This window comes from Cervus elaphus, chromosome 16 (assembly GCF_910594005.1).
Source record: "Cervus elaphus chromosome 16, mCerEla1.1, whole genome shotgun sequence".
Classification (NCBI taxonomy): domain Eukaryota; kingdom Metazoa; phylum Chordata; class Mammalia; order Artiodactyla; family Cervidae; genus Cervus; species Cervus elaphus.
The window spans coordinates 33,663,521-33,683,558 of NC_057830.1; the positions used below are offsets into that span (position 1 = coordinate 33,663,521).

General features: G+C 37.5%; 1 protein-coding gene and 1 non-coding gene across 9 annotated transcripts in view; one reads left to right on the top strand and one right to left on the bottom strand.

Annotated features, from left to right (window-relative positions):
- Positions 1–20,038, top strand: part of KIF27 (kinesin family member 27) — an 82,029-nt gene continuing 61,991 nt past the window's right edge. For 2 of the 8 annotated variants that reach the window (XM_043927185.1, XM_043927190.1), the window contains exons 1-5: positions 1–173; positions 582–679; positions 5,851–6,235; positions 14,613–14,813; positions 18,190–19,133. In XM_043927185.1, the coding sequence (XP_043783120.1) occupies positions 5,938–6,235; positions 14,613–14,813; positions 18,190–19,133 (1,443 nt within the window). In that variant the 5' untranslated portion in view covers positions 1–173; positions 582–679; positions 5,851–5,937. The other 6 variants (XM_043927189.1, XM_043927192.1, XM_043927188.1 and 3 more) reach the window with 5 other exon arrangements.
- On the bottom strand, positions 16,784–16,856 carry TRNAG-UCC. The gene has a single exon. It is a non-coding gene; the product is annotated as a tRNA-Gly (tRNA).

Genomic DNA, 20,038 nt, shown 5'->3' on the forward strand with positions numbered 1-20,038 from the left:
CGGACGCCCTGACGGGCCGGGGCACGTCAGCACGAGCTCCGCCGGTTGCCGGGAGAACTCATAACAACAAAAGGCGCGGGCGGCGGCGGTAGCGGCGGCGCGGCGGAGCGAAGTGAAGCCGAGAAATCCTACGCTGCGCTGGCCGCCTGAGACGGGCTTTCTCGAACCGGTCTGTGAGTGGCAGGCGGTCCGGGCCGGGCGGGAGGTCCGGGTCTGGTGCGGCGACAGCGCCTCCTCTGCGCCGGCGTCCTCGGCCGGCCGTTGGGAGGAGAGGGTGCGGGCCGGGGGACTGGGACCCGTCGAGGCTTGGCTGGCGGGGTGGGCGGTTGGGGCGTCAGCAAGACGGAGGAGGGCGCCCGAGGGGGCCTGAGGTCGTTGCTGGGGTCCCCCGGCGAGTGGCCGGGGAAGTTGGGCGCCCCATGAGATAGAGGGGCTTGAGGAATAGGGACGCACGGGAACCCCGGACCTAGCCGCACGAAGTCGGATCTTGTGTATTATCTTGTGTTCATACTTGAGCTGTGGGATCTGAAGAGGGACGGGAAAGGCCCACCCTCCTTGGGGCTTTCGTTTTGTCCCCACAGGCCTCCTTTTTCCATTGCGGATGTTGGAACTTTGCTGCATTCTAAGCTCTGCAGAAGTCTGAAAGCCCTCTCCCTTACAGCCGGAGATAATTGAGAGAGTAAGGGTGCCCAGATTCTTTCTTTTAAACCTTTTAAAAATAAAACCTCGCCCCCTCCCGTTTGGAAAGCTTCGTTGTTTCCCCATGTTTGCTTCCTGTCTTCTTCGTCTAGTTCTTAATGCATTTGGGGCCTTTTCTGAGATCCTTATGAGACTCACTACTCATTTGCCAGAAAGTTTCTTACGAAAATATTTATTACTTACAAACTACAATTTTTAGATAATAACTACTATTGAAAAGCCAGAGGCACAAGATGACTACGGTATTTGGAGACACCTTTCTAATCAGTAATGGCATCAATAATCAAACATTTCTCCTTCCTTTGCTCAGATTTCAAAACTCCATTGAGTGTGCGTAAATATCACCAGTCAGTCATATTTTACCTTTCTTCAGATTTATTGGTGAGATAATATATATGCTTCTGATGGCTGTATTTGATCAGTATCTAAAGAAGTATAAGTACTATGAATTTTTTAAAAAAGAAAAATAAATTCTTTTATACTGATTTTTTTTTTTTTGCTAGCTATATGTTTATGGGCCCTTATCGGTTTTTAGTGATTAGAGTAGGTGGATTTTTGTTGCCTTTGTATTCAGATTGTTTATAGATACTCCTATTTAAAAAATCAATAAAGTGAAAACATCTCAATTATACTTGTACCTTTTTTTTTTTTTTTAATACTTGTACCTTTTATTAGCAATTTTACTGGAAGTAGTTAGGTTTAGCTTAACATAAGACTGTTTTGTTTTAATGTGATGGTATTAAAAAAACTAATCTGTGTGGTAAAAACTCCTAATATAGGTGTTCAGAGACATTTGGAAGAACTAAATCATACTACATCCCTGTAGTTTCTTTGGAAAAGTTTCCAATACCAAATGGTGTATAGTCCTTTATTATCCAAGAAAAGATTCCCCATATTTATGAGTATTTGTTTTTTCAGTGCTGAATTTCACTAGAATGATTAAAACTGCCAAGGTTAAGTGCATCTGTTTGGCCGTTAAAGATTGTTTGTTGACTCTGTTTTGGGATTTTACAGCCCAGGGGAGCTGATATTTTTTTAACTCTCATTGGGCTGTTAGTACCGTGATGTAAATGTTTTTTTTGTTACTGTGATCCTTTTCAGACTGTCCACTCCCCAAATTATAAATGCACAGTACTGCTGCAGAGTTCTTTTTAAAGGCTAGTGAATACTAAATATGCCTTAATTAACATTTTCACTGCATGTAGTGCTGAAAATATTATTTTAGCCCATTAGTCTGCTCGGTTACTAGAGAGCCCTTCTCCATAGGGCTCAGCCCCACCCCAAACTGATTACTTTTCATCTGCATTTAAACATAGATTACTTATTACTTCCTTTTTCTTTTAACTTTTATACTAACAAGACTGTGAACATTCATTTACAACTTTTTATGTCAACATATGTTTTTATTTCTTTGGAAAATATATTTGAGAGTAGCATTGCTGGGTGAAGTGATAACTGTGTATTTAACATTTTGAGGTACCGCCAGCCTGTTCCCACTGGAGGAGGGCATGGCAACCCACTCCAGTATTCTTGCCTGGAGAATCTCATGGACAGAGGCACCTGTCCCTAACCCTTTTTAAAATTTTTATTGGAGTATAGTTGATTTACCATGTTATGTTAATTTCTGCTGTGTAGTAAAGTGATTCAGATATGTGTGTATATATATATATGTATATATATATATACACACATACATATATATATGTATATATATATACACACACATACATATATATATGTATATATATATATATATATATACACACACACATTCTTTTCCTTTATGATTGATTTATCACAGGATATTGAATATAGTCCCAAGGTCAAGTAGGACCTTGTTTTTATCCATTCTGTATATAATAGTTTACATCTACTAACCCCCACTCTGTTCTTCCCTCTCCTCTCTCCACCTTGATTGCAGATCTGTTCTCTATGTCTATGCAGATCAATTGCAGATCTGTTCTCTATGTCTATGAGTCTTTATCTGTTTTGTAGATGAGTTAATTTGTGTCATACTTTAGATTCCACATACAAGTGATGTCATATGTACTTGTATTTTTCTAACTTCATTTTGTATGATAATCTCTAGGTCCATCTATGTTGCTGCAAACAGCATTATTTTCCTTTTCTATGGCTGAGTAGTATTCCATTGTCTATACATACCATGTCTTCTTTATCCAACTGTTGATGATCATTTGGGTTGTTTCCATGTCTTGATTGTTGTGAATAGCGCTGCTATCTTTTCGTTTTCTTGGTAGTATCCTTTGGGGTACAAACTCTCAATTTGATTGAGTTCGTTTTATGTACTTTTCCTTTCACCGCTTATTGCTATTGCTTTTGCTTTTGGTGATGTAAATGAGAAACCATTGCTAAATTCGAGGTTACAAAGAGTTACCCTTGTGTTTCCTTTTAAGACTTTTGTGGTTCATACTTGCTTTGCCGTGTTGTATTAGTTTCTAAAACAGCAAAATGAATCAGCTGTTTTGTTGTTTAGTCACCAAGTTGTGTCCGGCCCTTTTGTGACCCAGTGGACTGTAGCCTGCCAGACTCCTCTGCCATGGGATTTCCTAGGTGTGAATACTGGAGTGGGTTGCCATTGCCTTCTCCAGGCGATCTTCTCAACTCAGGAATAGAACCTGCATCTCCTGCATTACAGGCAGATTTTTTACCGCTGAGCCATCAAGGAAGCCGTATATCCTGTCTTTCTCAGCTTTCCTTTCCATTTTGGTCACCACAAGTCATTGAGTAGAGTTCCTTGTGCTGTACAGCAGGGTCTCATTAATTGTCTATTTTAGACATCATTTCATTAGTGTATATATGTGAATCACAATCTCAGTCTCCCAGTTCGTCCCATACACCCCTCTTCCCACTGGGACCTATATGTTGTTCTCTCTGTCTGTGTCTCTATTTCTGCTTTGTAAATAAGATCGTCTGTACCAATTTTTTCACATTCCACATATATGTATTAATATATGATATTTATTTTTCTGACTTGCTTCACTCTGTAGGTCTCTAGGTCTATACACGTCTATGGAAATGTCCCAATTTTGTTCCTTTTTACGTCTGGGTAATATTCCATTGTATTTTGTATGTACCATATCTTCTTCATCCATTCCTCTGTTGATGAACATTTAGATTGCTTCCATATCCTGGCTGTTGTAAATAGTGCTGCAGTGAACATTGGGGTACATACATCGTTTTGAATTATGGTTTTGTCCAAGTGTATGCCCAGGAGTGGGATTGCTGGATCATATATGGTACTTCTGTTTTTAGTTTTTTAAGGAACCTCCATACTGTTGTCTATGGTGACCATATCAATTTACATTCCCACCAGCAGTGTAAGAGCATTCTCTTTTTCTTCACACCCTCTCCAGCATTTATTGTTTGTAGATTTTTTGATGATGGTCATTCTGAATGTGTGAGGTGACACCTTGTTGTAGTTTTCATTGGATTTTCACTTCCCTCATTAGTGATGTTTAGCATCTTTTCATGTGCTTTTTAGCCATCTGTATATCTTCCTTGGAGAAATGTTTATTTAGACCTTCTGCCCATTTTTTGGTTGTGTTGTGTTTTTTTTTTAATTGAGCTGAAGGAGCTGTTTGTATAGTTTTGGAGATTAATCCTTTGTCAGTTGCTTCACTTGCAAATACTTTCTCCCTTTCTGCGGGTTGTTTTTTCGTCTTGTTTATGGTTTCTTTTGCTGTGCAAAAGCTTTTAAGTTTAATTAGGTCTCACTTCTTTATTTTTGTTTTTATTTTCATTACTCTCAGAGGTGAGTCAGAAAAGATCTTACTGTGATTTATGTCATAGAGTGTTCTGCCTATGTTTTCCTCTAAGAGTTTCATTGTGTCTGACCTTACATTTAGGTCTTTAATCCATTTTGAGTTTATTTTTGTGTTTGGTGTTAGGGAGTGTTCTAATTTCATTCTTTTACATTAGATGTCCAGTCTTCCCGGCACCCCTTATTGAAGAGTCTGTCTTTCTCCATTGTATGTTTTTGCCTTCTTTGTCATGGAAAGTAGGTGACCATAGGTGGGTGAGTTTATCTCTGAGCAGTCTATCCAATTATTGTTATATATTTCTGTTTTTGTGCCTGTACCATACTGTCTTGATTACTGTTGCCTGGTTATGAAATTGGGGAAGCATATCCTCCAACTTTGTCCTTTTTCAGTACTGTATTCACTATTCTGTGTCCCTTGAATTTCCATGTGAATTTTAGAATCAGTTTTTCAATTTCTACAAAGAAGTCAGCTGGGATTTTGATAGGCGTTCTGTTTAATCTTGAGAGCAGTTTGAGGAATATTGCCATTTTAAGCTTTCCAGTCCATGAACATGAGATGTTTTTCCATTTATTTAGATCTTCTTTAGTTTCAACAATATTTTGTAGTTTTCAGAGTGTAAGTTTTACATGTCTTTTGTTAAATATATTCCTGAGCATTTGATTATTTGTTATGTTATTGTAAATGGAATTGTTTTCTTAATTTATTTTTCAGGTTGTTCATTGTAGATATAGCTACCAATTTAATTTTTAGTGTATTAATCCCACTAGAGAATTTTAGAAAAAGTACCACATAATTAATGAATGAAACAACAGTTTTTCTGTTAGTTTTGGTTATCTTTGAATAAAAAGTTTCATTTTAAATTTACATTGACTTATAGAAATCCTTTAAACTGTTTTCATGGATTAATTTCTAACATTGTGACAAAGGGGAGATGTTATTTTTCAGTACATAGCTATAAAGTCTAATATAAGGGTTTGCTTTGTACTACTTGCGTACATATGTACAATTACCAGTTATTTCCTTGCTGTATGTTTCTAACTCCCCAGTTATTCAATATTTAGGTAAATGAGCTGGAAAACATACTACCATTATAGAAAGAATGGCATGATTGAATCCCATTCACTTATCACTTTCCTTTATCATTTACTAACTCATGGCTCCCACCCCCTAAATTATTTTGCTGCAAAGCTGGACATTGTATTGTTTCATCTATGAATTATATAGGTATACTTTTTCTAGACAGATTTACTCTTTGTAGCTATCTTATATTGGAATAAAGCCTGCTCTAATTGACTTTGCTTTAGAAGATGGTTAGTTTGTTAAGAAAGAAGAGTCAATAACTAAATTTTGTTTTTATTTTGATACACAGGGGTCCAGATCTTACGTAAAATGGATGTGTCTCACACTAGATGATGGATATTAAGTAGAAAATCTATTTAGTAAAATCTAAGCTGCCATGGAAGAAATACCAGTTAAAGTTGCTATAAGAATTAGACCTCTGCTATACAAGGAAATTCTTCATAATCATCAAGCTTGTGTGAGAGTTATTCCAAACACCCAACAAATTATCATTGGGAAAGATAGAATCTTTACTTTTGATTTTGTTTTTGGCAAAAATTCCACTCAAGATGAAGTTTATAATACCTGTATAAAGCCATTAGTGTTGTCTCTCATTGAGGGCTATAATGCAACCGTTTTTGCCTATGGACAGACTGGATCTGGGAAGACATACACCATCGGAGGAGGCCATGTTGGTAAGGTTCTCTTACTCTGACTTTTATTTGAGATAGTAGAAGTTGAAATACTACAGTGCCCGACACATAGTAGGTGCTTAACATATTGATTGAATGAAATAATGAATAGGATAATTAGATGTGTTCATAAGATCATTTTTGAAAGATTTGTTTTTAAATATTGACGTTTCATTAAACAGTTTAATTTATTATTATATTTGCTTGAGAAAAGGCCTTTAAGACAATATTCAGTGTTCAGCTCTTTGTCATTTTTTCACAGTTTTTAGATACAATTTACTTGTAACACGGTGTTAGTCCAAAGTATTTAGCATACTGATTTGATATATCTATATATTGCAGAATGATACAGCTTAACATTAGTCACTCACGTAATTACATGTTTTTCTTGTGATGTGAACTTTTAAGTTCTAATGTCTTAACAGTTTTCAAATATACAATACATATTGTTACGTATAGTCACCATGCTGTACATTATATCCCCAGAACTTAATTATCTCATAGCTGAAAGTTTTTACCTTTTGAGCAACTTCACCCATTTCCCCACCTCCCAACGCTGGCCTCTGGAAACACTCTCTCATTTTGAACAGAGTTTAAAATAAGAGAGAAATGAGTTAACATGATCAGATTTTGCATCTTTTAGTATTATAAATGTTGAGAGTCCTGCAACTAAGACTTAGAGGCAGTAGAAGAAACGTATTATGTAAAGTGTTTTTAAACATTTTCTAGTCAGATTTTTTAAATTTTATTTTTCTAGCTTTAATGAGGTGTAATTGACAAATACAGTTGTGAAATATTTAAAGTGTACAAGACTTAGAGGCAGTAGGAGAAATGTATTATGTAAAGTGTTTTTTAAACATTTTCTAGCCAGATTTTTATTTTTCTAGCTTTATTGAAGTATAATTGACAAATACAGTTGTAAAATATTTAAAGTGTACAGTGTTGTTATTAGATAAATGTATACATTATGAAAGGATTCCTCCCAACCAGTTAACATATCTATCACCTCATGTATAAGCAGATTTTTACTTTTATAACTGAATATTTTTGGATAGAAATTCTCATGTTTGTAATTCTAGTTGGGAAAGGTGGGATCATAGGATTTTCTTTAGAGCTGGAAAGAACCTTGAAAATAGTTTCTCTTCCTTTCTTTGGCTGCAGCCAAAGAGCAATGAAGGACTTGTTCAGTTAGGTGGCTCATGATGGAGCTGAGACTGAAAGCTAGGTTCTCTGCTGAGATCGTTTACTGTATTCATTTTTTTTTTCCTCCACTAAAAACAAACTTTGAATGTTGTGCATATGTATCATTGTCTAAAATTATTGTTAATATTCTGTTTATGTGTAATGATTCTCAGTGTGATTGCTTTGGTGCTTCTCAAACACTAAATAAGTGACTGTTAAGAACATCTCTTTTTATAAGCAGGGATTGGTAGGGAGAGTTAGAGGGCAGCTGTGTTGTCCAAGGAAGCTCTCATTCCAAGATTAAATGGAAGAGTCATAAGTGCCCAGTATCTCCTACCCGTTCCCGTTTTTTAGGATCACAGTGATATACAATTAAGAGATTAAAGTTACTAGATTATTTTAGGGTCTCTTGATAAATAATTCAGTTTTTTTCTACTACAAGTTGTGGGTTTTCTTGAGGACTTAGCTTTGTTTTTTTGATTGGCAAATGTTTTATCTTCTTTAAGACTCAGTATATGCCATATACTAATAAGAGTTATAAAATTTTCACAGCTTGGTGACATATAGCTAAATTGTTTTTTAAAAGGCCATGAATCCAATTTTAATTCCTTACAGGAAAAAGTTGTTAAAGTTATCTATTGTCCTAAAACATTTTAATTGGTCTAAAATACTTCATTCCAGAAGAAATATCACCATTAGGAACAGTTTTTGATGTCCCCCCGCCCCAGTTAAAAAAATTAATGTTCATTGTAAAAAGAATTGCATATGATGCTTAAGAAATCAAAATGAACAAATGAAAGCTTCTTCATTCCTAGGAAGTAATAGTTGGCTGTGTACATTGCTGTCTAGAGTCCTCTAGACATTGTCTAGGCTTATTACAAGTATTCACACATGTAGTTTTTGTTTTTTGTTATTTGTCTATTTACTGAGGTATTTTATACCTGTAATTCTTTAACTTTCTTTTTTCATTTAACAGTATAAAATATCATTTCACTTCTTCCCATTTAGGTCATAGAATTTCACCTTTTTTTTGACTGCACATATAATATTCCATAGTTTAAATGGATCATAGTTCATCCATTCCAGCATTAAGGGACAGTATTAATGATTAGGTTTGATTTTTACTGTTATAAAAAGTTGCAAGGGGTTTCCTGGTGGTCTAGTGGTTATGATTTGGTGTTTTCACCACCATGGCCCAGGTTCAGTCCCTGGTCAGGGAACTTAGATCCCGCAAGCTTTGAGGTGCCCCCCAAAAAAGTTGCAGTGTGTATCTTGGTACATTTAACTTTGGATCCATGTGCTAGTATTTCTGTAGAATAGATTCCTAAAAGTAAATTTGTTGAGAAGTGGGAGCATGCTAAGTCGCTTCAGTCATGTCCAATTCTGTGTGACCCTATGGACTGCAGACTGCCAGGCTCCTCTGTCCATGAGATTTTCCAGGCAGGAATACTAGAGTGGGTTGCCATGCCCTCTTCCAGGGTATCTTCCCAACCCAGGGATCAAACCCACCTCTCTTACGTCTCCTACATTGGCAGGCCGGTTCTTTACACTAGTGCCACGTCTATGCACATTTAAAATGTGGATAGATAGTGAAAAATTATCCTCCAAAAAGGCTGTACCTGTGTATATACCCACTACCAATATATGAAAGCCATTTATTTGCTTTTATCCTTGCCAGTCACAGGAACTCATAAATTCAAAATATTTCTCTCACCATCTGGTAGTTGAAAAATTACACTTACGTTTGAAGTTGCATTTCTTGATGTATTTGTGAAAATAGCATTTTCAATTTCCCAGGCTACCTGTGGAACACCAATTCTAGGTCAGCCATCTACTGTTTGATTATTGACCATGCAAATAATGTTGTTTTTTTCTCCAGTAAATGATTGCATTTGCAGTGGCTAGGGCTTCCCTGGTGGCTCAGATGGTAAAGAATCCACCTGCAATGTGGGAGACCTGGGTTCAATCCCTGGGTTGGGAAGATCTCCTGGAGGAGGGGATGGCAACCCACTCCAGTATTCTTGCCTGGAGATTCCCCATGGACAGAGGAGCCTGGAGGGCTATATAGTCAATGGGGTCGCAAAGAGTCAGACACGACTCAGCAACTAAGCACAGCACAGGGCACCATGTTAGGCACTGTGGCAAAATGAGAATCTGTTATTTTTCAGTGTAATACTTATTGAAAGTCACACTCATTTTCCTGCTTTTCGGAACCTTGAATTTACCAACTTTTACCAAGCATAATGTCTAAAAACTTTCATTTGCATACTCTTTAAATAGTGTATAAAAGCTAAATGGTGGCTGTTGAAGTATAATGAAACTTTATAGTTTCATTCTGAAATAGTCTGTTTCAGGAGTATAAGTGTGACGTTGCACATGTGATCTTTCGGTTACCAGAGTACATTTTGAAGCTTTATTTATAAGTATTATTTGTAATTCAGCTTTTTGATACATCTTTTGAATTGCCGTGCTTTGTTATCTATTGAAATGGGAAATGAATGAGCTATTTCTGATCAGCCTCATATTTTGGCTAAGCTAGAATGCATATATAATGCTGAAGTTTATAGATAGTGCTATTGGCTAGTTCCTGGAAGCTCTCTAGAAGGAATTTTCACTTTCTTGTGCTGGAAAAACCTGCAGCTTCCTTCACTTGCCACACGATGGTGATCTTGCATCTTTTTCGCGGTTTTTTGGTGGTGCCCTGGGCAGTGAAAGCGCTGTCCTAACCACTGAACCACCAGGGAGTTCCCCTGTCTTGCATCTTGAATTAAGTGAATGACTGTCCAGGTTAATAAGGCTCAGGTTTTCAGGATGTCTGTTGCCTAAAATCTGAACATTGATAATATTCAACTTGGAAGCAAGTTGTTTTTAAGGTTCATTTGTAAGCCATTTTTTTTGTAGCTTGGAATGTACTTTCCGTTAGAATGAAGGTGTTAGTTCCTCAGTCGTGTGTGACCCCATGGGCTGTAGCCCACCAGGCTTCTCTGTCCATGGAATTCTCCAGGCAAGAATACCGGAGTGGGTTGCCTGCTCCAGGGGATCTTCCCAACCCAGGGATCGAAGCCAGGTCTCCCGCATTGCAGGTGGATTCTGAACCACCAGGGGAAAAAAACTCACGCTCTTTTCAAAATGAGCTTTTTGGCTAAGTGTCAAGAAATATGACACCAATATTTTTTTTAAAGGGTTCTTGCTAACATAAATGAGTTGCAGTCCATTGATTTGGAATACAGTAATAAACAGTCCACCTGCATTATAATAAAGTCTAAAGAGAGATGTTTTAGTGCACAGGGCTGTGGGATAAGCGACCTAACCTGGGTTCAGTTGCTGCTGCCTCTGTCTGTCTTGAACTTCATTGGTACCAGTTATGCCTGTTGCATTCCTGGGGCTTTCAGTGTTTCCTTATTAAGTCTTTTATTTTTGCCTTAAACTGTTACATAAGTATCATTTAGGTTTTTGTTGTTGTTGTCTTGTCATTTGACTGTAAGCATTTTTGTTTTGTGCTTTTTCCAATTCTATGGAGTGTATTTAGTTTATTTTTGTAATCTGTATTTAAAATTTTTAGACTATATATGTATTTCCGAAGGTAAAAATTCAAGTATTACAACTATGAAAGTTTTCCTCTCTTTTCTCTCCCTGTCCTAACTCCCCAGAGGTAACCATTTTTTGTGAATTTTTTCAGAAGTACCCTTCACATAGATATGTATGTATGTTTTCTTTTATCCAAGTGAAATTTGCTCTGCAGTTTCTTTTTTTACTTTATGGATCTTAGACATCTGTTTAAAAATAGATGCGTGGTATACCATTGTTAACCATTCTCCTACTAATGAATTTGTTAGTGTTTGGAATTTTTTCTCAATTACAAGACATCTTTCAGTTCAGTTCAGTTGCTCAGTCGTGTCTGACTCTTTGTGACCCCATGAACTGCAGCACATCAGGCCTCCCTGTCCGTCACTATCTCCTGGAGTCTACCCAAACTCATGTCCATTGAGTTGGTGATGCCATCCAACCATCTCATCCTAGGTCATTCCCTTCTCCTCCTGCCCTCAATCTTTCCCAGCATCAGGGTCTTCTCAAATGAGTCAGCTCTTCGTATCAGGTGGCCAAAAAGTATTGAAGTTTCAGCTTCAACATCAGTCCTTCCAATGAACACCCAGGACTGATCTCCTTTAGGATGGGCTGGTTGGATCTCCTTGCAGTCCAAGGGACTCTCAAGAGTCTTCAACACCATAATTCAAAAGCTTCAATTCTTCAGCGTTCAGCTTTCTTTATAGTCCAACTCTCACATCCATACATGACTACTGGAAAAACCATAGCCTTGACGAGGTGGACCTTTGTTGGCAACATAATGTCTCTGCTTTTTAATATGCTATCTAGGTTGGTCATAACTTTCCCTCCAAGGAGTAAGTTAAGCGTCTTTGAATTTCATGGCTGCAATCACCATCTGCAGTGATTTTGTTGCCCAGAAAAATAAAGTCAGCCACTGTTTCCACTGTTTCCCCATCTATTTGCTGTGAAGTGATGGGACTGGATGCCATGATCTTAGTTTTCTGAATGTTGAGCTTTAAGCCAACTTTCTCACTCTCCTCTTTCACTTTTATCAAGAAGTTCTTTAGTTGTTCTTCATTTTCTGCCTTAAGGGTGGTGTCATCTGCATATCTGATGTTACTGATACTTCTCCCAGCAATCTTGATTCCAGCTTGTGCTTCATCCAGCCCAGCATTTCTCATGATGTACTCTGCATATAAGTTAAATAAGCAGGGTGACAATATACAGCCTTGACGTACTCCTTTTCCTATTTGGAACCAGTCTGTTGTTCCATGTCCAGTTCTAACTGTTGCTTCCTAACCGCATACAGCTTTCTCAAGAGGCAGTTCAGGTGGTCTGGTATTCCTATCTCATTAAGAATTTTCCACAGTTTATTGTGATCCACACATTCAAAGGCTTTGGCATAGTCAATAAAGCAGAAACAAGACATCTTTGCTGATCCTTATATAACACGTTTGATTGTATGTGCATGTATTTCTGTAGAACTATCTCTGAGTCAGAGAGTGATTATGGTTTCAACTTTTGATACTGTTGATACTAATGGTTCTCCAAAAAAGCTGTCGGAGTTTACATTCTCATTGTGTTTTAGAGGACCAATTTGCCCACCTTGAGGAAATGGGGCATAATCAATTTTGAAAATCTTTGCTCACATGGTATTTTAACAGTGAATAATCACAGTGATCAGATCATTGTGAACACAGTCTTTCATCAGTTACAACAGTGTGATTTTAATAGTATTTTAGTGTTAATAATTGAGAGAATGCTGGGTAATTCAGTCTTTACTGTATCTTAAAATAATTAATAGCATTGCCCACCTCCCCTCTTCTCTACCCACTCCACCTGCCATCCACCATCCCACTTCTCTGCTCCTCTTTGCAGAAGAACTTTGAAAGTGTCATTCATCTGTGACTCATGGTGTCAGTTCTCTCCATCTGACACGGCAGTTGTCTAGATATCACAGATGACCTTTACTTTATTAAATTCGTTGGTCATTCCAGTCAAACTGGCCTTTCAGCAAACTTGCTACATACTCTCCACTTGGATTTCAGGTCACCACATTCATAGTTTTCCTCCTACTCTCTTGCTAGTAGTTCCTCTTAAGTGAACCCACAAATGGTTAAATGCCCAGAGCTCAGTCTTTGGTGCTCTTCTCTTCTGACTTCTCTGCTTTTCCTCTTGATCTCATCCAGCCCCATGATATTAAATACCATCTATATGTAGCTACCTGACTTCCAGTTTTTAACCTCCAGTCCAGACTACTGTCTTGAACTGTGATCTCATATATCCAACTGCACCCTTCTTAGTTGTATCCCTAATAGATATCTCACACTTAATAAATAAAAAAATGAACTTCTGCCATTTTTCCCTTAAACTAACTCAACACACACTCTTCCCCTTCTCAGTTGATGACCGCTTCACTCGCTCAAGACAAAACCTTGGAGTTGTCCTTGACTCATCACTCTCTCACAGTCTGCATCCAGTCTGTCAGGGAATCTTAACGGCTCCCCCCTCAACACCAATCTGGACTCTGGTCACCTGTCATCTTTCTCTGCTGCCAACTTTGCGTCACCATCAGGCCCTCCTCTCCCTTGAACTCTCTAGATTCCTGGGTGAGTGCACTGGTCTAAGTGGTCTCCCACTTCCACCCGTGCCCTCCTATGATCGATGTAAAACCCAGCAGATAGAGTGGTCTCTTAAATTCCAACTTACTGCTCTGCTGCAGTGACTCATCCCCCTCAGAATACGACCTAAAGTCTGTCGTGGTCCGCAGACACCTACACGCTCTGATTCCTGTCACCTCTCTGACCGCGTACCCTGCCTCTCTCCCCTTGCGCCCTCTGCTCCGGCTACACTGGCTTCCTTGTTTCTGGATCACACTGTTTTAGCACATTCACACTTGCTGTTCTGTCTGGGACACTCAGATACGTACATGGCTCCTCTGCCAGCCATTCAAGTTTCTCCTCAAATGTCAGCTTTTCTGTGATGCCCACATTATGACTTTCCAGTTTAAAGTTGCAATCGCCTTCCACCCAAATACCCTTACTCTTCCAGTCCCCCTTACCTTGCCGTATTTTTTTCTCCAGGCATACCTAATGCCTTTTAATATACGATATAATTCACTTATTCTTCTTTTGCTGTTGTCTGTCTCTCCTAGTACAATTCCATAAGGGCAGGGATCTTTTCCCTGATTTGTTCACTGATGGTTCCTGGGGTCCTAGAATACTGCCTGGCACATAGTAGGTACCATATAAATATTTAATGAATGCATGATTGAAGTTTGAGTAAGTGCACGCATGTGAAAACTGTTGCTTCTGAATTTTATAGTTACGGTTTTTAAAAATTTATAATAGAAATTTGAGAAAATACATTTATTGATGGTAGTAATTTTTTTTTATTTCTAAAAATTTATTTTGAATGGGAGGATAATTGCTTTACAGTGTTGTGTTGGTTTCTGCCACAGAGCAGTGTGGATCAGCCATAAGTATTCATATGTCCCTTCCCTCTTGAATTTCCCTCCCACTCTCCCCTCCCTATTCCCACCCCTCTAGGTTGTCACAGAGCTCTAGATCGAGCTCCCTGATTGTAAATTTATTGCTTATAGCTTTTCTTATATCTTAAGTTTCAGATGGGCTTTCTTTTTCTAAATTTTCAGCTTCAGTTGTGGAGGGTCAAAAAGGTATCATTCCTCGTGCTATCCAAGAAATATTTCAAAACATCTCTGAAAAGCCTAGCATTGACTTTAATATAAAAGTGTCTTATATAGAAGTATACAAGGAAGACCTAAGAGATCTTCTAGAATTGGAGACATCAGTGAAAGATCTTCACATCCGAGAAGATGAAAAGGGAAACACAGGTGAAGTAGCCTACTTAATTAATAGCCCTCATTAACAAATGAATATGATCTAGTTCAGTTTCTGGACATTTTCCAAGGATTCTTTAAAAATAGACATAGAAACAAAATGCATTTGTTTTTACTTTTAAATGGAGTAACTTACTGATTACCAGTAGCAGCTAATTCACCTAGGTGAAAAGCAGAAGTTCAGACCACTTGGTATGATGAAGTTATAAGTTATAATTCAAAATACAGGTGACCGTTGAACAAAGTGGAGGGGGTTGGCAGTTAGGGGTGTTGACCCCCTATGCAGTCAGAAATCCAAGTATAACTTACAGTCCGCTTCTGTATCCATGGTACCGCATCAGCGGATTCAACCAACCTCAGATCCTGTAGTCCTGTAGTATGTTACTATTGAAGAAAAAGCCACTCATAAGTGGACCTGCACAGCTCAAAGCCGTGTTGCTCAAGGATCAACTGTATTTATTTCCAATAACCCGCCCCCTCCTGGTCTGACCTTAAGAAAGATTATGACATAGGCTAAATTAGTTTTGTACTTTTTTTTTCCCTTCTCGCAGAGTTACCCTGAGATTGGGGATGGCGTCTCCCTTTTGTGTTCATCCAAGTTGATCCAGAACTGTCCTTTCTGCCTTTCTGATTTTTGTCCCAGCACACCTATTGCTTCCTCTTTTTGAAAAAAAAATTAATTTAGAGTTTTTGTGTTTGCTTCTTCATACTGACATTTGTCTGTCCTTTGTTGTGCTTCTCAAGGTCTGACTTTCTGTGCTGTCAGCCTGTTAATATCATTAAATGTCTGTTTGTTTGGAAATAGGAGAAGGTGAGAATGGGAAGGTCGAAATACAAGTATGTTAAAGAATAACACTTTCCACTTTTTTGTTTTAAAAGGTAATATGTTCAACACAAAACATTTAGAAAGCATAGTAAAGTATAAGGAAGAAAGTTAAAGTTCAGAACTCAATTTTGGTGTGTTTTCTTCCAGATTTCTTTCTCTGATTTTAAAAAATTACACTTGCAACTCCACATATCATATTATATCTTATATTTTTACTAAATATTTATATTGTAAGAATTTTCATATCATTAAATATTTTTCAAATTTATGACTTTATGTGGTAATTTTATCTTCTGAATATATAATCTATTTGATTAACAGTCTGGTGTTGGACATTTAGGTTTCGGATTTTCCTGATTATTAGTAACAGTGACTGTTACTGCATGTCTTCTGCTAGAAAACACATTGAGTAGAATCTTGCTGGAGATAAAGGATCAAGCCAGAGGGATGACTGTGACTGAGGGATTTCCTAGTAGTTAGGAAAATAAGATGGTTAGCGCCTTCAGTAGCCTGCAGGGGGCAGTAAAGCTTGCCTCCTTGTAGGCCCTGTCTTTGCAGCCCTGGCATTCCTGAGTGAAGGAATTGGTTTTTGTTTTGTTTTTTAGAAAGAAAACATACATGGTACTTTGTGGCCTTATTAGATAATTTCATATAGTTTATCTTTTCTGAACAAAATTCAGACTGATGTTTTGAGCTTCTGTGTCTTATAAAATGTAATTATTGAATGTTTTTATCTTTTATTAAAAGTTACAATACAAAAGTACAAAAATAATACATGTTTGTTGTAAAAGAGAGAGTACAGAAGCGTACACTGTCACTCCTGATAAGCTTAATGATCAAAATACTTCATAACTGATAGCAATCCTGTAAAAATTTTGGTAGAATGTACGTCTTAAGACAGATTGCTGCTTACCTTGTAAAATGTCCCACTCACAACCCAGATGCATTTGTTTGACATGTGTATAGAGTTCTCTTTGTCAAGTGGTAGTTGGTATCCAGCCTGGATGCTGCACAATTAGCATCACCTTGGAAGTTTTCTTTCCTTTAAAGCATTTTTATTTCTTTGGACAGTGCTGGGTCTTCGTTGCAGCGTGCAATCTTCTCTAGCCATGGTGCAAGGGTGACATGTGGGATCTAGTTCCCTGCCCAGGGATTGAACCTGGACCCCTTGCATTGGAAATGCAGAGTCTTAGCCGCTGGACCACCAGGGACATCCCACCTTGGGAGTTTTTTAAGAAATATTGATTTTTGGGCCCCACTTTTCACAAATTCTGATGAAGTAGTCTAGGATAGGGCATGGGTGTTGGACTTTTATAAAAGTCCTAGGTGATTTTCAGCTGGGTTTGAGGACCATAGTTAGTGCCAAGCTATAGCCTAACATTAGAAAACTTTTATAAAAGTCATGCTATGATTTATGTTTACATTGTCATATTTTATAATCACCATAGTTTAGCACTCCCTGTTGTAGTACAGGTACTTTAGAAATTTAAATGAACTGGGCTGTTAAGAGTCATCATGTTGAAAACAAGGCAAAAAGTTGAATATTGTTTCAAGAAAGAGCGACATGTTAGGATCTGATTAAAGAGGAAGCGTGGTGCTGTAACTTGAGCCCAGATTTATTGCTGTGATTCAAATCCCAAATCTACCTACTCCTTTTTGAAATATTTGTAAGCTTCAGTTTTTTTGGGTTCTCTTCTGCCACTGAAATAGAAGCTTTTTTGCTTTTTTTGAATTGCCTTGCACTCAGATGTTACATAGGGGAAACCTGTTTTTTAGATTGAATAACCAGCTTTATTTATACTGAAATTTTCATTTATCACTGGTTATGTTCTAAAAACCTTAAACCTTAGGATGGCTTGAATATTAAAGAAAATCAAAAGAGGCTAATTTCTTTCCATTAATTTCCTACTGATTAATTCTTTTGAGTTATAAAGATAATTAATCTATAATTTTTTAATCAGTATGTTACACTCTACAAGTCAAAATACTGGAATAAAGAATTTTTCTTTTGTTAGCCATCTTAAAGAATTGAGTGTGATTCCAAAAAAAAACCCCAAATTGTTTAAAACATACACGCATATATTACATCTTTTAGAATTTAAACATCAAAATGAATGCCATCTATTAAAATAATCCTGTTAGAAGATTATCTAAAATTATTTAATGATGTTGCTGATGTTACTTTTTTCTTTTAATGCTATTGATTTTTTTTTTTACAAAAGCTTTGTATTGGAGTATAACTGATTAATAAACAATGTTGTGATAGTTTTAGGTGAACAAGGAAGGAACTCAGCCATGCATGTACATGTATCTATATTCTCCCCTGGATCCCATCCAGGCTGCCATATAAATTGATTAGAGTTCCATGTGCTACATACAGTAGGTCCTTGTTGGTTATCCATTTTAAATACAGATACTGATTTTTTTTCCTAAGGGCCTGTCTTAGCTGGGCAGCTTAGCAAATGAAAATTGTTGTGTGGTTAACTTAACTCTACTGTATTTTGATTAAAACTTGTTTTACAAACTTGCTGTTGCTATTTTAAGTGATTGTTGGGGCCAAGGAATGCCAGGTGGAGAGTGCAGATGAAGTGATGAGTCTCCTGGAGATGGGGAATGCAGCCAGGCATACGGGTACGACCCAAATGAACGAGCACTCCAGTAGATCACACGCGATTTTCACCATCAGCCTTTGTCAAGTGGACAAAAATAGAAAGGCAGCTGAAGATGGATCATGGCATTCCCACCGGCATATTGTCTCAAAGTTCCACTTTGTGGATTTGGCTGGATCAGAAAGAGTAACCAAAACGGGGAATACTGGCGAACGTTTCAAAGAATCCATTCAGATCAACAGTGGGTTGCTGGCTCTAGGAAATGTAATAAGCGCTCTTGGGGATCCACGCAAGAAGAGTTCACATATTCCATACAGGGATGCTAAAATTACCCGGCTTCTGAAAGACTCCCTGGGAGGCAGTGCCAAGACCGTCATGATCACTTGTGTCAGCCCATCGTCCTCGGATTTTGACGAGTCCTTAAATTCTCTCAAATATGCCAACAGAGCACGCAACATTAGAAACAAACCCACCTTAAACTTCAGCCCCGAGTCAGACCGTATGGATGAAATGGAATTTGAGATTAAGTTGCTTCGAGAAGCTTTGCAAAGCCAGCAGGCTAGTAGCAGCCAAACTAGCCAGATCCATCAGGAGGGGACTCCTGATAAAAATAAGATCCATTCTCTTGAGGAGCAAGTCACTCAGCTACAAGGAGAATGTCTGGGTTACCAAAACTGTTTAGAGGAAGCCTTTACCTTCCTGATGGATTTAAAAGATTCTGTGAGACTAAATGAAAAGCAGCAACACAAACTGCAGGAGTGGTTTAACATGACCCAGGAGGTCACCTTTTTCAGAGGACACCGGGGCATTGGAAACCTGGAAGAAGGACCACAGCATATTACACTTCTCCAGCTGAAGCGAGAGCTTAAGAAATGCCAGGTACTTAGACACCACCTTAGTAGGTAACTTGTTTAAAGACTAAATTTATTTGGGCAAGTAAGAGTCATTTTGGGGTTTCAGAAGTTTTGGTTTTTTTGTTTTTTTTAAAGAGTTATGTAAAATCTCATTCACCTTTACTCTGTTTTTTTCTCCCTGTTGCTTTTCCTGTCACCCTGTTTTTTTCTCTGTTTCCTTTTCCTCGTTTTCTTAGCTCCTCCTCTTTTCTCCTGGTATTTTAATTTGTTGTATTTATTAAGTAGACTCTTGTGAACCTGGTCATTAATTTAGAGAATGAAAAGAAACACAGTTTCAGAAACAAAATTAAGTTAAATTTTATTGTTTTTTAATCCCTCTTTAGGTCAGTGCTTTTTGAAAGAAAAATACTTCATCTCTTGAGTTTGGAGTTTTGATTCTTCAGACAAATCATCATGTTTGATAATATTTAAGGAATGTAGCTATGTACATGTATACATATTATATATATGTTAAACTAAGAATTAGATTTCTCTACTTTTCATTCATAAAGACATTTATTATTTAAAGATTATGTGTCATTGGGGAAATAATGGAGAACAGACATATCTATTTATGCATATGTGGCATTTGCATTCTGGTAGGCAAATGGATATTCCACCATTTTTTAAAAAATAGGAAAACATATAGGTAATAAGATAGTTTTTCTAGTTAGAAATCTTTCTTCAGTATCTTTTTTTATGTGTATTAGAAAAAAACCTCAATTACAGCAGTTCTCAAACTTTTTTCTCACAAGACTACTTTCTCCAAATTGAGGTCCCCTAAAGATCTTTTGTTGATGTAGTTTGTATCTATTCATATTTACCATATTAGAATTAAAACAAAAAATGTAAACTAGTAGATCACTCAGAACTAACAACAATAACCCAATT